The sequence below is a fragment of the Lissotriton vulgaris genome, chromosome 11 (assembly GCF_964263255.1).
Source record: "Lissotriton vulgaris chromosome 11, aLisVul1.2, whole genome shotgun sequence".
Taxonomy (NCBI): Eukaryota; Metazoa; Chordata; class Amphibia; order Caudata; family Salamandridae; genus Lissotriton; species Lissotriton vulgaris.
Genome location: NC_141699.1, coordinates 1005056836 through 1005072994, shown reverse-complemented (window position 1 = coordinate 1005072994; position 16159 = coordinate 1005056836). Strand labels below are relative to the sequence as shown.

The 16159-nt window shown below is 48.4% G+C and overlaps 1 protein-coding gene across 6 annotated transcripts in view; it reads right to left on the bottom strand.

Annotated features, from left to right (window-relative positions):
• LRRC34 (leucine rich repeat containing 34) overlaps nt 1–16159 on the bottom strand; it is a 327003-nt gene that overhangs the window by 178348 nt on the left and 132496 nt on the right. For all 6 annotated transcript variants that reach the window (XM_086944309.1, XM_086944310.1, XM_086944306.1 and 3 more), the window contains 2 exons: nt 1774–1827; nt 829–897 (listed from right to left, as the gene is read on the bottom strand). In XM_086944309.1, coding sequence (XP_086800435.1) covers nt 829–897; nt 1774–1827 — 123 coding nt within the window. The remainder of the gene's footprint in view (nt 1–828; nt 898–1773; nt 1828–16159) is intronic.

Below are 16159 nucleotides of genomic sequence, written 5' to 3'. Positions count from 1 at the left end.
TCCCCAATTGTGCAGGCAGTCTTAGACACCTTGAACTCCTATGGGTTAAAAGTGAATCCCAAGAAACATTTATTAGCTGATAAGTCAGTCTGTTAAATATCTGGGATATTTCCTAGGAGGTGGACACATGAGGCCACAAACTGAAAAGATTGTGGCCATTTCAAAGATTCCTATGCCAAAAACAAATAGAGAATTGCTAGCGTTTTTAGGCCTACTAGGTTACTATAAGCGTTTCATATCTCGGTTTTCGCAAGTGGATACCCCTTGACTGAGAATCTAAAAAATCCAGCAAGACCGAAGCAGAGTTAAAATAACCTCACCTAATCTGATCAATGCTTTTAATTCCCTCAAACAGGCATTCTTTTTAACCAGTTCCCACCAGCCCCAAATGTGACAAACCTTTTATAGTTCAAACTGATGCTTCAGATACAGGCCTTGGAGCTGTACTATTCCAACAGGATGAACATGAGAAGAACACCCTATAACCTATATCAGTAAGAAACACTTCCCCAGGGAAGGACAGTATGTAGCTATTGAAATAGAAGCGTTGGCCATTAACTGGGCTATTAATACATTACGATATTATTTAGAGGGTAGCAAGCTTATACTCTTTACTGGCCATGCCCTGTTAGAATAGATGACACAAAATAAAAGTAAAAACGATTGTCTCCATAGAAGGTCTTTGGCCCTTCAACTATTTCGCTTTCAAACCCTCCATCGTAAGGGCACTTAGCAGAAAACCAATGCGCATTACATATCCCAATATCCCCATGAGAGTTTTCTTGGTACCAAGAAAGTAAGGAAATTAAGATCTGAGGATTTACATACCTAGGGCTCCTCTCCTGCTGGTTATCTGCCTTGCTGTCCTCTCGCGGTAGTTCCTCTGTGCTGTAAGAACTGGGAAAAGAAAGTAAGGAAAGTTAAAGAGACTGAGGAATTAGTAAAACAGACTTGTTTCTTTAAACAGACCCACAGAGTTAACCAATGGAAAGGCGACTGTGGAAAGAAAATGGAGGCGCAAACCCTGGAAAGGGGGAGAAGAATTGCGGCCGCAAGATCCCGCGAGGACAGAACAAAATCTGAGGAAGGATTACCCGGAATTATCCTGCCAAATGGATGGAGTGCCCACCTCGAAGGGAGACCGCTGAGGAAGCCACCGACCCAGAGAATCTTGATGGACCCAGTCTGGAGGAGGAGGACGTTGAATCGGGCTTGGAGGAATGGTAGATTTCCCCTGAGGATGCTGACAAGCCGCCGCAACTCTGGAGAGTTGCGGCAGAGCAGGTGAGTACCTGGGCCAAATTTTGAACTTATTGAGAGGGAGGAGGAGGGAGTGGGAAGGATACGAGACACATGCGGTGTTGGTCCAGGGTGTATTAGCATTGTGTATGCTTTCCCAAGTCAAAAATCTGAATCCAAAAGGAAATGCCTAAATATAAATGAACATACGTACACAATAAGGACTACAAGTCCCAAAGTGCTCTGGGCAGAATAATATATATAAAAAAGGAGATTGAAATTCCTATTGTTTCCTCACCAGAAGGGATTAAGACAAATACCGGAAAAGGGATATTACATTGAAAAACGCAATGATTAGACTTTCCTGAATAGTCCCAAGAGGCCGCTTCTAATCTTTTATGACTAATGAATGGCAGATCAGCCACACAATAATCTTTGGTTGCCTTTACTGGTACATTACTTGTTTTCCTACCTAACCACCAGATGTTTTGGTGATGGAGACTTCTAGGTATTACCTCTGGAATAGTTACGTACTGCTCGTTTCTTTTTTCTGCTGAGAATCCGGGTAAGACAGCCACTTCAGAAGACCTAGAAGGAGAAAAGGAGAAGACAGAAAATCAATATTTTAAGAGATTTTCATTAACATTTACATATATCAATATCGCAATACTTTGAATATAAGACAAAATTGAGAAACAAATTAAAAATCTTTGCCTTTACATCCGGCCCAGTCTTCCAAAAATACTTAAAGTGGTGTCAGAAGGGCGTGGCCAGAAGCATCGCGTACTAGACGAGTCCGACCAGAACTCCGATGGCCAACAAGTGATCCTGAGTTTATCCTATGTGCATCTACCTGATCCTGAGCTGAAACTTACAGGCAAAGTGCAGGAAGTCATGGTCCGTGCCCCGGCTGGTCCGTACAGCCGAAGATTGCTCCATAACGGCGAGAAATATGAAGAAGAGCGGAGCCTGGGTCCTAGACAAAATGGCGGCGGCCCAATCAGAGCGGTGAAGAAGGCGTCTTCTGGGGGCTGTGGACAGCATCCGGGTTTGGAACCGCGGGAGCAGTGAGGAGCGAGCGCCGGTGGTACTCCATTGGCCTCTCCAATCCTCCCCCCCTCCTTTGGCTCTTTCTGCTCCCCCGTCTGCCTACACTATGTGCTGGGGCCGCTGTGACGCGGTGTCGAGCGGCGGAACGGATGGCGGCACCGTGATGCAGAATCCTACTTAGGAGGACGGCAACAGGTGCACGGTCCCATGAAACATCATTGGCACCAGTGGTGGTATCCCTGGAGGGGTGGCAGAGGAGGGCCTGGCCACAACCCCAGTGAACGCTGCAACCCCGGGGTACTGCTGACCCCGTCAGGAGAGAATTCAGCAGGGGCCAGGGACATCGGAGGAGGGCTGGCAGATCGGAAGCACACCGGAGTCAAGGAGCAACCTCCGATCGGCAGAGAATCCGGCCGCTCTAGGGCAGGTGACGCCGCGGAGAGGGATCCCAACCAGTGAAGATCAAAGGGGCCGACTAAGAGGGGACAGACCGGTGATCACCGTGGAGAGGGCACGGTGAGCTGATACGGGGAGCGCGATAGCCATAAAACAGAGACCATAGTTCAGGGGTTTGGCTCTGACCCCCATCCCCCCCCGCCCTGCTGTTAGACTCCGCAAGTAGGATGGTAGGAGGTTACAGATATACATGTGACATAGCACGTGGTGGTAATTGAAAGGTCCGTTTTAAAATGGAGTAAATCTGTAGCAGTTAAGGTGGATGTTGCTGAAACAAAGACGGGTGCTTTGGCACACTATGAACACAGAGTTATGTGATGGCTGTTAGGATTCTAGTGGTCACGCTGTAGCATTTGAGGATGCAGGTTTTTTTAAACAAAATTCATGGCACGGTGAGTGAAGGGAGGGCTGGCAGTTTGGAGGGGATGATTAATGAAGGGGTTTCTGTTCATTTAGACAGGATTTTTTAAAAAAAGAGGGGATTAAGGTGGGTGGTTTGAACCACAGTTTTATAGAGGTTCAATAGAGTGGGTACTAAAGGAAGGTGGGGTGAGAAGCGGAGGGATAAGTCAAATTAGTTATAAGGCAAAGCAATATGTGTTAATATGCATACTACATGTGAAATGTGAACTGAGTGCAGTTAAGTTTTTTTACGTGAGTTTTCATAGAAGCAGGCAAAGTCATGATGTATATTGACGGTGGTGTTTGATCATGTTCTGTAGATAGCCCTGACGAAGGGAATTCAAATTCCCGAAATGCATTGGGTGAAGTGATTAACGTCGTGGCATGCGGAAATGTACACTCCTTCTGTGCTGGTGTTATTATTTACAACATGAAAGACGAATGAGTAAAATGAATCGATCACAAAACACGAAAAGTTGAGAATAAACATAGAATTAACAATGAGTACAAAGAAGAAGAATCGGTAGAGTTAATTTATTGGATTCATGCAGTCCAGGACTCGGCTGTGCAGCCGGAATGGTTCCAGAAAAATGGTTCCTTAGTGTTAAGTTCCTGTGACAGAGAGGACACATGAAATGACGCGGAACCCGGCAGTGTGGCACAAGGTGTGCGAAGGGGCCTCACCAAAACACAGTGGCATGCAGTGAGTCATCAAAGACAGTAAGGATACATGGGATACCGCAGATGACGGGCCCCACCGGTCTGGACATACGAAATCCTACGACATAGAGAGGGGATGGCAGATGAACCCCGATGAGGGGGACCTCCGCAAAGGTGATACCGGCGCAAACCCAGCGCAAGACAGAGTGGTGAGCGGGCCATAAGAGAGACAACTGGTTGGCGGACCCCATCCCCCACTACCGAGAGGGTAGATGAGACTTGTGAACACACCCGGGGGGCTCAACCTTTGAGAGACACCATCACTGAGTGGTCCAAAGGAGGACAGCCTGCAGACGGCGACTAGAGGTGGTGTGCCCCGTGGTATTACTGACACTGAATTCGCACTGCCCGCACAGGTGGCGGCCACAGATGGCGTGGGATAAGGACCCCAAACCGCAGAGGCAGGGGAAGATGGACAAATTTGCTAAGCCGCTGCCAGTGGCAGACCCCCCTACTTCCGGGTCTGTGGACGCCCCTGACAATAATGCTCTTCTTCAAGCGATCCAGTCCTCCAGAGAGGTATTAGAAGGCAAAATTGTAGAGATCAAAATTGACGTTGATCTGCTCCATCAGGACCTGCGGAAGGTGTCAGAGAAGGTAATACAAGTTGAGCACAGTATATCGGAGGTTGAGGTTACCACCCATATCCTCCGGGGTGAGGTCACAACTTTGTCAGCGGCCATGAAAGATGTGCTCTGGAGGGTCGCCGATGCGGGAAATTGGGCCAGAAGAAACAATCTTCGCTTTCTTGGATTTCCAGAGGCCATCGAAGGAAGGGATGCGGGGGCCTACCTGCGTAAGTGGTAGCTGGAATCCTTCCCTAATGCCTGCTTTTCGCTGTGCTTCATAATTAAGAGAGCGCACAGAATACCGGGGGCCCAGCCGCCAGCCGGAGCCTCCCCACGTTCATTGATTGCGAAGTTCCTTAAATAACAAGACAGAGACCTCATCTTCAGAGAGTTTAGGCAAAAAGGGGATATTCGGATGGACAATACAAAGATCATGGTGTTTCCGGACTATTCCTGAGTGGTACAGAAGCAACGCAAAACGTCTGATTCCGTAAAAGACAAGCTACGGCAGATGCAAATCATGTACATGCGTCTATTCTCTTAAAGTGATCGATCAAGCCAAGACATTGTTCTTCAAGACTCCAGAAGAGGCCTGGCACTGGCTGGAGGAGTGCCCCATGCCGAGAGCGGCTGGAGGCTTAACAGCACTCTCTGGGAAGGCCCCATGAGGGAGCAGTAACAGACCCAAAACACAGCGGATTAAGGGAAGGAAGAGAGAGACTACACAAAAAGGGACACTTAGAGCGGTGCCATATCGCAGTAGGAGAGTAACAGGATCCACGCCTTGAGCATCAGAAAGCTTACATTGCACAGAAAGACCAGGAGGGCCCCTGCAGACCAAGGATATGACTCGGCAACGCTCAGCGGACTGTACTGATCAAGACATAACAACGGACTCAGAGGGAGAGCATCCTTTGTTGCACAATATCAATCTCCTGGAAAAACAGGGAGAGGCAGGCATGGAGAACGACATGGACACTCGGAACCAACAGGCTGGCACAGAAGAATGAGGAGCAGTAATTGGCCTGGAGGACAGTGGACAGACGGAGAAACTCGCACGCCACCAACGTGTTCTGTTTCCTTTATTATATTTGACTTCTTTGTTCTCAATTCCTTGGTGTACCACTTCCCTTTCCCCTCCCGTCCCTCCCCCCTCCTCCCTTTCGTTTATTGCTTTCTTCCTTTTATTTTAGGTTGGACATATTGAACTGTTTAAGTTGATGCGGGGATTTCCTGCCCAGTATCTTGTGCGTGATATCAACAGCGTGCAGGCCCACCTACGGGACAGCCTACTTAAGGCCAGCAAGCTTGAGTGAGCAGGGCCTGGAAGGGCAGGGAACAGTTTGAGAGGGCGAGTTTGGGTGGGTGGGCGACAGACCTCTCTAGTCCACACACGACACAGTTGGTCCTGTTGATCTAAGGGGTAGTCGGTTGGACAATGGGCGGCGTGTGGGGGGGCAGGGTGTGGGGGTGGGGGATGGGGTTCTTACACTGTTATGTGGCAAAATTGTAAGACGGCAGGCATCATGAGAACTAAGAAACAACAGCAGTGGGGCGGTGGAGGCGGTCTCGATAGAGGGGCAGACACACTACATCACTGGGATGGCTACACCTAACTTAGGGATGTACTCGGTCCTCTCTTGGAATGTGAACGGGATGGGAAATAAAATCAAGAGGGGACTGGTGGCGGCATAATTCAAACGACTAAAACCAGATTTCATCCTATTGCAAGAGATACACTTAAAGGGTACTCTCTGTGGGTTTTCAGTCCGAGGGGCATACAAGACACTAGCACACTCTGGGTTCTCCATGGGGGCAAGAGGTGTGGCAATACTAATTAGGAAAAACCCGCTTTTCCGAAATGAACGCACATGGATGGACCCCAGTGGTACCTATGTCGTGTTTAAGGGGGTGTGGGAAAGACAAAACATTACCTTCATTAGTGTGTATGCACCCCCCCAGGCTACAAAAACAAACAATAGAGAAACTAGTGGCAGTCCTGCTGGAAGCAGGATCCGAAACGCACATTATTGGGGGAGACTTTAATTACGTAATGGACCCCACACTGGATCGTACAACTGTCACTACGGGAGGCCCCAAAGAGACGCCACTCAAACGGTTCACCAACACAATGGAGCTTACGGGAATGTGGCGCAGACAGCACTCCCAGACCAGAGCCTACTCTTTTTACTCAGGTGCTCACAAAACCTTCTCACGACTGGATTACATACTGGCCCGTGTGGGAGAATTAAGAGAGATACATAAGGTGGGATACTTGGTGAGAGGCCTCTCAGACCACTCGCCCCTGTGGCTTACAACGGGCACTCAAACGCAGCGCCCGGTAGGGGAATGGAAGCTCAACCCATGGGAATTAAGGGACCCTCAGGTTGCTAAAGAAATTAGGATGGACTCTGAACTTTACTTTAGTGAGAACATGGGGTCAGTGGACTCGGCCATAACACTGTGAGAAGCCTAGAAACCGGTACTGCGAGATAGGGTCCAAAACATCATAGCCTATAAAAAATGGAAAGAAGGGGAGAAGATCGCATGGCTTGAATCGTAATTACTGCAGATAGAAACAGAGGATTGGGCAAGTAGCAGCCCATCATTGCTGCGCAAACTACAACTTCTATGACAGGAGTATTTCGCGTTGGCCAAAAAAGACACGCAACACGCAATACAAGCCATGCATCGACGCCTATATGATGCAGATGATAAGACAGGACGCCTACTTGCATCGCTTAGTAAAAAAAGAGTTAGAAACCAGGTGGGTGGCCCAGATACAGTCGGAAAACGGCCAGACGCACAATACTCCCTGTCACGAAGCCGAGCTCCCTGACCTAGATGAGCTTCCTGATTCGGACGGACGGGATGTACTTGCTAACGTTTCTTCCTTTCCACCCCGTCCGCAGGATCCTTTGGACATTTCCTGGGTTTCCCCGGCTCTGCCTCAGGGACGTGCATCTCTGTATCCAGCTTCTGTGACGCTGGGGGCATGTTCTACAACGATCGGCCAATCAGGTGAGAGGACGTCATCTGACACTACCCAATCAGAAGAGCTGGGGGCGTTTAAGGAAGCCCCGTCTTGGACTGTGGGCGCGGAACCTTCGGAACGCCAGCCGAAGCACGAGGAGGACGCCACGGAAGAAGACGGAGGAACTATCGTGGAACCGCTGCTGGGACCCCTGGAGCTGAGTGACGACAAGCCAGGAGGCCAACGATACCACGAGCCGCCCCGCCACACTTCCAGGGGAGAAGTGTGGCTCCACAAGGTACGAGGGCGTTTTCAAGGGTTGTTTAAATCACGGGGTGGGACGGGGTAGCCTGAGGGTGGTCACTATCGTCGTACCTTGCCCGCCGTCCACACTCCAAGACTGCTAGAATTGGTGGTAGCACCCTGGTGATCCCTCACTACCCTTTCCTCCTCTCATCTGTTGTATATACAGACCCCAGTCCCTAACGTGGCTGCTTTTCTTTTCCTTTTCCCGAGTGCATCTCCGGACCTGTGGCCACCTCCAGCTGCCTCAAGACTGGAACCGAAGACTTCGGAAGTTCCCCAACTGAGAGACTCCGCGTTTATTGTTTGTACCCTCCAGGACACTGTGCTCTAAATCCTTTTTGAACCTACCTCGGTGTTTTCAAACCGAATAAAGTGGTTAAAGATAGACTCACATTCATGGCGACTCTCATTCTCCCGACCCCGTTCCCCACAAGTGGTGCCGTGACTCGGATCAAGCAGTGAACCACGCCATCCGAAACAGAATGGAGGAACTCTTGACCCAAATGGAAGCAGACCGAACTGCGTTTTCCCAAGCCATCCAAACGCAGTCCAATAACATTCTAAAATTGGCGGAGGGACAAACACAACTAATGACTGTAATAGGACAGGGAAGGGCTACAGCTCCACCTCCGGGCACTGTTGTACCGTTACAGAAGTTTAGTCCAGGCGAAGACCCCCTTGCTTTCTTTTTGAACTTTGAAAGAGCGGCAAGAGCTAGTTCCTGGCCTGGCGATATGTGGCCCTTCTATTTGGCGCCATTGCTAACTGGTGAGGCCCAGGCAGCTTATCAGACAGTAAACCGGGATGGAACAACTGCCTATGCGGTTGTGAAGCAGTATACCCTCGATAGATTGGGGGTAGATGAGGAAACCCATCGACTGCGGTTTCGTCAAGAGAAAGGGTCACCCGGGGATTTACCCAAAACCTTGTTTTTCAAATTAAAGGAGTCTGCAGACTTATGGCTAAAGTCCCATGAAGGAAACATCGACGCCATTATGAACAAAGTATATCTTGAACAGTTCATCGAGGCACTTCCCTATAGTACCCAGAGGTGGCTTAAGCAACATGCAGGGTTAACATTGGAGCATGCTATAGAAATGGCAACTTGTTATGCCCGGGCTCAGGGTAAGCCTTATATGAAGGAACCCGAAAAAAACACTAAAGTCTTACCACCTGTTAAAACTGATAAAAGGTTCCAAAAACCCATCCCCGACCCTCCAAAGGTGCGGTTCCAACGACCCGAACTTCCCAATTCAGGACCTCAATGCTATGACTGTGGTGAATGGGGGCATATTGCTCGGTTTTGTCGGAAAAAAAAAGAAAGAGAAGACAAACCTATGGACGTGAGCTATGCCCCAAGGTCGATCCTCTATGCACAAGAAACCGGAACCACTTTCTATGTACGTGTCTCTTTGAACGGTACTAGTATAAGAGCATTATTAGATTCCGGTTGCAAACATTCAGTTATAAGGGAAGAGCTGGTAGACCGCAACTCTCTCATTCCGGGGAAACAGGTCAGTATCCGTTGTGTCCATGGGGACGTCAAAGACTATCCTATAGCCAAAGTCACGCTTCACACGCCTTCAGGGAAAAATATGGAAGTGGTTGTGGGAGTTATGGCTGGTTTACCTGAACCCATAATCATAGGGACTGATAATCCTTCATTTAGTACTTTGTTATTGGATACCCTTCACCACTTGTCCCTTCCCCATGATACCTTGTTAGCTGCAGAACCCTGGGCCAGGGACACCCATTTTAGGACTGCCCAATTGAACGATGCAAGTCTCACCAATGCATGGCAGGTTGCACGAAATGGACAGGATCTGACCACTAGGACCTATCCCACTTTTGTTGAAAAGAATGGTCTGCTTTATAGACTCGCCAAGGCTGATGCTGAACCTCAACTGCTGGTCCCGAATGATTTTCGTGATCAGATATTGTTCTTTGGTCATGCCCATTTGTTAGCTGGCCACTCTGGGGTAGAAAAGACGAGTCAATCTATATTGCGACACTTTTTCTGGCCAGGTATTTACGCCCAAGTACAGAAATATTGTCAGGAGTGCAGAATATGCCAGAAACGGAACCCCTACACACCACCTCCTGCCCCTTTGGTACCCATGCCTATTATAGGGGTCCCATTTGATCGTATAGGAATGGACTTAATCGGGCTCTTACCGAAATCCTCCCGAGGACATCAATATGCCTTGGTTTTGGTTGATTACGCCACGCGGTATCCCGAGGCTTTTCCTCTTAAAGTAGCCACTTCAGTAGCGATAGCCCAGAGGTTAGTCGAAGTGTTCTCTCGCATGGGTTTTCCAAAAGAGATCGTTACCGATCAGGGCACCCCTTTTGTTTCCCGTTTGATGCAACAGGTATGCAAACAGTTAAACATCAAACACATCAAGACGTCTGTGTATCACCCACAAACAGACGGTTTGGTTGAGCGATACAACGGCTCCCTTAAGCTAACCTTAAAAAAGTTGTTGTCAGGTGATGGAAAGAACTGGGACCAGTTATTGCCCCTGGCCCTCTTTGTACTCCGTAGCCAGAAGCAGTCCAGTCTAGGGACCTCTCCATTTGAATTATTGTTCGGGAGACCCCCTAGAACACTCCTTGAGATCACGAAGGATAGTTGGGAGACTGAGGGAGCACAGGAAGCTGAGGCCCTGTTGGATTACACCAGACAACTCCAGAGCAGGCTACACAAACTTAGGACGCTTGCTCACGAGCATTTAGCAGTAGCTCAAACCAAACAGAAAATCCTGTATGATCGTGGTACAAAGTGGAGGGTGTTGAATGTAGGTGACTGGGTTTTGATTCTATTACCCTCCTCTACACATAAAATGAGGAAGGAGTGGCAGGGACCCTTCAAAATTTTGAGGAAAATAGGACGCACTACGTACCTGGTACAGTTAGGAAGAGGCAAAACCCAAATGTACCATATTAACATCCTTAAAAAATGGTTAGATCCACCCCCTCAGACAGTCAACGTGGTGTCTCCTGTACTCAATACAGACCATACAGTTAATGCTGCTCCTGTCAATCCTGAACTATCTGTTATCCAGCAACGAGAAGTTAGGAATCTGCTCTTATCTCATTCAGTAGTCTTCTCGGATCAACCGGGCCGTACCCACTTGGCAGAACACAGTATACCTACTCTCCCCAATACAGTGGTAAAACAGAAGCCCTACCGAATCCCCGAGGCAAGACGCTCGGCATTCCAGGCCGAGGTAGACAGTATGCTGAAGTCCGGAATCATAGTCCCTTCCCACAGCAACTGGTGCTCGCCGGTGGTCTTGGTACCGAAGCCTGATGGTAGTATCCGCTTCTGCATCGACTTCAGGGCCGTTAATCGGGTGTCTAAACAAGATGCATACCCCTTGCCTAGGGTCGATGAATTACTGGAACGCCTTGGGGAGGCTCGGTATATCACCACCATAGATCTCACCAAGGGATATTGGCAGATACCCCTTGCTCCCAAAGACATGGAAAAGACGGCATTCTCAACCCAATCTGGTCATTACCACTTCACGGTACTTCCCTTTGGTTTGCATGGGGCGCCAGCAACGTTTCAGAGGGTCATGGATACACTGCTGGCACCTCACTTACAATACGTGTCAGCCTACCTGGACGACATTGTAGTTTTTAGCAAAACCTGGGATGACCATTTACAACACCTTGGGAACATACTGACCAGTCTAAGGGATGCCAATCTCCACATTAATGCGAAGAAGTCCCGATTTGCTTTCCAGCAGGTCAAATATCTTGGGTACCTTTTGGGGGATGGACAAATTAAGCCTCAGACTGAGAAACTGGAAGCGATCAAAGCTTTACCCTACCCCTCTTCAAAAAAAGAACTCAGGGCCTTCTTGGGGTTGGTGGGGTATTACCGCCGGTTCATTGCTCAGTTTGCTAGTCTGGCAGCTCCTCTCACAGACCTCCTCGGGAAGAACATCAAGTCAGCTGCACTCCCCGCTCCTTCTCTGGTACAGTCTTCAGCTTTCCAAGCCTTGAAGGACGCTTTGACTTCTTCATCTGTCCTCATTTCCCCTGATTTCCTCGAGCCGTTCATTCTCCAGACGGACGCTTCTGGGGTTGGCATTGGAGCGGTTCTTTCCCAGGAAGATGAGAATGGGGCTGAAAGGCCTGTGCTCTTTATCAGTCGCAAGTTGTTTCCTAGGGAGCAGGCGTATTCTACGATTGAGAAGGAGTGCCTAGCTGTCCGTTGGGGAGTGGAAAAACTGAGATACTATCTCGAGGGGAGACCATTTGTGTTGTATACGGATCATGCTCCCTTAACTTGGCTTCAGCGTAACAGGGGGAACAACGATCGCATTCTGCGTTGGTTTTTGGCCCTGCAGCCTTTCCAGATCGAGGTCCGTCATCGAAAGGGTACCTTGCAAGGAAATGTTGACTTTCTGTCCCGCTATCCGATTCCCCCCGATCGGGTCAATCCTGGGGGTGGGATGTGTCACGAAGCCGAGCTCCCTGACCTAGATGAGCTTCCTGATTCGGACGGACGGGATGTACTTGCTAACGTTTCTTCCTTTCCACCCCGTCCGCAGGATCCTTTGGACATTTCCTGGGTTTCCCCGGCTCTGCCTCAGGGACGTGCATCTCTGTATCCAGCTTCTGTGACGCTGGGGGCATGTTCTACAACGATCGGCCAATCAGGTGAGAGGACGTCATCTGACACTACCCAATCAGAAGAGCTGGGGGCGTTTAAGGAAGCCCCGTCTTGGACTGTGGGCGCGGAACCTTCGGAACGCCAGCCGAAGCACGAGGAGGACGCCGCGGAAGAAGACGGAGGAACTATCGTGGAACCGCTGCTGGGACCCCTGGAGCTGAGTGACGACAAGCCAGGAGGCCAACGATACCACGAGCCGCCCCGCCACACTTCCAGGGGAGAAGTGTGGCTCCACAAGGTACGAGGGCGTTTTCAAGGGTTGTTTAAATCACGGGGTGGGACGGGGTAGCCTGAGGGTGGTCACTATCGTCGTACCTTGCCCGCCGTCCACACTCCAAGACTGCTAGAGTTGGTGGTAGCACCCTGGTGATCCCTCACTACCCTTTCCTCCTCTCATCTGTTGTATATACAGACCCCAGCCCCTAACATGGCTGCTTTTCTTTTCCTTTTCCCGAGTGCATCTCCGGACCTGTGGCCACCTCCAGCTGCCTCAAGACTGGAACTGAAGACTTCGGAAGTTCCCCAACTGAGAGACTCCGCGTTTATTGTTTGTACCCTCCAGGACACTGTGCTCTAAATCCTTTTTGAACCTACCTCGGTGTTTTCAAACCGAATAAAGTGGTTAAAGATAGACTCACACTCGTGGCGACTCTCATTCTCCCGACCCCGTTCCCCACACTCCCATAGCAATCGTCAATGCCTTTGCAGAATATTACGAACATTTCTACACCTGTGACTTGGCAGGACCTACACCAACAACACGCAATTCCCGAAGTTAACAGATGCAAAAGAAATATTAGCAGATCAAGGGACTCCTTTGTTTAAAAAATGATGAGGCAAGTCTGTCACGTGTTGGGTGTTACTCATATCTGAATAGTCGCCTATCACCCCCAAACTGACAGTTTGGTTGAGTGATATAATGCCAGCTTGAAAAATACTTAAAAAAAACTACTGAACCTCGAAATGAGACATTGATAAGATATGCTACCCTTGGCCTTGTTTGCTATAAGTAGCAGAGTCCAGATTATTCACCATTTGAAATCTTATACGGACGCCAACCAAGGTCTTTGTTACTCATGGTGAAGGAAAAATGGGAAATTGGAGGGCACGACACTAAACCTTTGCCCGAGTACGTAGCAAGGCTACAGACACATCGAGGTCAGATACAGAGTATGGTGAAGGAAAAACCAGAATAGGCTCAAATCCAACAAAAAGGAAAATATATGACAAAAAAGCCAAGAAGAGGGAGTTTGCTGTGGGAGACAATGTTTTGATTGTGATGCCATCATCAGATCATAAACAACTGGGTTAATGGCAGGGACTACACAAAGTGTTAGCTAAAGTTACCCTAGTCGCCTATCAAATTGAACCAGATTTATGTAGAAGAACCTCCTATATATACCATAACTATCTCCTCAATAAACGAGAAGGCCCTGTACCAGTGCTGACAGAAGTATGAGTTTAAAACGAACCTCTCTTCCTATATAGTATAGATCCAGATTTAACCCCCTTCCTTAGACAAGATTTGATAAAGCACATACAACCTCATACCGAGGTCCTCTCTAATACCCCAAGTAGGGCCATCGCAGTTAAAATCCTACCCAAACCCCCGCCCCCCTCCCTGCCGGGAAAACGGTAAGACTAAAACCATACCATCTACCATAAGCTCGTAGAGAGGTAGTAAAATCAGAAGAACAACAAATGTTACAGAAAGGGGTTACTAAGCCTTCCACCACTGAGTGGAGTTCCCCAATTGTGCAGGCAGTCTTAGACACCTTGAACTCCTATAGGTTAAAAGTTAATCCCAAGAAACATTTATTAGCTGATGAGTCAGTTTGTTAAATATATGGAATATTTCCTAGGAGGTGGACACGTGAGGCCACAGACTGAAAAGATTGTGGCCATATCAAAGATTCCTATGCCTAAAACAAATAGAGAATTGCTAGCCTTTTTAGGCATACTAGGTCTATAAGCATTTCATATCTCGGTTTTCGCAAGTGGCTACCCCTTGACTGAGATTCTGAAAAAATCCAGCAAGACAGAAGCAGAGTTAAGATACCCTTCAACTAATCTGAACAATGCTTTTAATTCCCTCAAACAGGCATTGCTTTTTTAACAAGTTCCCACCAGCCTCAACTAGGACAAACCTTTTATAGTTCAAACAAACAAGTGACTTACCTTCAGTAACGCTTTTTCTGGTAGATACAGTATCTGCCTGTGGATTCCTCACCTTGTGAATATCCCCCTGCGTCAGCAACGTTCGGAAAATTATTTGTAGCACGCCGACGTGGACGACGTCATAGGAGTACGGCATCGCGCGCGACTCCGTCTGACATCACCGACTCCTTATTAGGTCTACGTCGGTGTGATGACATCAGTTCCGCCCTTTTTTCCGTGCCTTCGAGGCACCCGGACGGACCAATGACAGAAGATATATACATATACACTGTACACAGTACATATAATCCAAAAACTGCAAACATACAGTGTGTAGCAAAGGTTTGAAAACCAAATATAAATACAATCAAAAACATGCGTATGAATACATAAATACAGGTATAGCAGAGCGGACAATGGGGAGGCGGGTGGGTCAGTGAGGAATCCATAGGCAGATACTGTATCTACCAGAAAAAGCGTTACCGAAGGTAAGTAACTTGTTCTTCTGATAGATACATCTGCCTTGTGGATTCCTCACCTTGTGAACAGAGTCCCACAGCAGTCCCCACTCCTGGAGGAGGGTGTCCACTCTGCTATACCAGAAAATCCTGGAGGACAGAGCGCGCAAAGTGGCCGTCCCTCCTCACCTCGGTATCTAAGCAGTAGTGCTTCGCGAAAGTGTGGAGGGAGGCCCAAGTCGCGGCTCTGCAAATGTCCTCAACAGGAACACCTCTAGACAAAGCGGATGTTGCAGACTTTGCTCTAGTTGAATGAGCTCTGATACCTTCGGGAGGGTCCTTACCCGCCAGAGAGTAGCAAATCTTGATGCACAGGATTATCCATCTGGAAAGTGTGCACTTGTGCACCGCTCTGCCCTTTTTGCAGCCAGCAAAACCCACGAAGAGCTGATCATCCATACAATAGTCTTTAGTCCTATCGAGATAGAAACTGACTGCTCTCTTAGGGTCCAAGCGATGAAAGCTCTCACCCTCCTTGGAAGGAAGGGTGAGGGGGAGGATAGAAGGTAGGAAGGGTAATGGATTGTCCTAGATCGAAGGGAGTTACCACCTTAGGGAGAAAAGCAGCCCTGGTCCCGAGTACCATTCTTTCAGCATGAATAGTCAAGAATGGGGGCTTGGAACTAAGAGCTTGAAGCTCACTTACCCTCCTTGCCGAGGTAATTGCAACCAAGAAGACTGTTTTAAAAGATAGAAGCCTCATGGGACACTTGTGCAAGGGTTCGAAGGGAGAACCCATCAAATAGGTTAAAAGAAGATTCAAATCCCAATGAGGAACAATAAAAGGAGTAGGAGGGAACTTATTAGTAAGACCCTTCAAAAATCTTAAAACCACAGGAGACTTAAAAAAAGAGGGCTGATCCGGCAAACAGAGAAATGCCAATAAAGCAGAAAGATAACCCTTGACTGTGGCAACAGCAAATCCTTGCTGCGCCAGAGAAAGAGCAAACTGTAAAATGTCAGACAAATGAGCTTTCAAAGGGTCAACAGCCCTCTCCCCACACCAAGAGACAAATGTAGACCACCTATAAGAATAGATGGACTTAGTGGAGTCACGCCTGGCAGAAAGAATGACATTCAC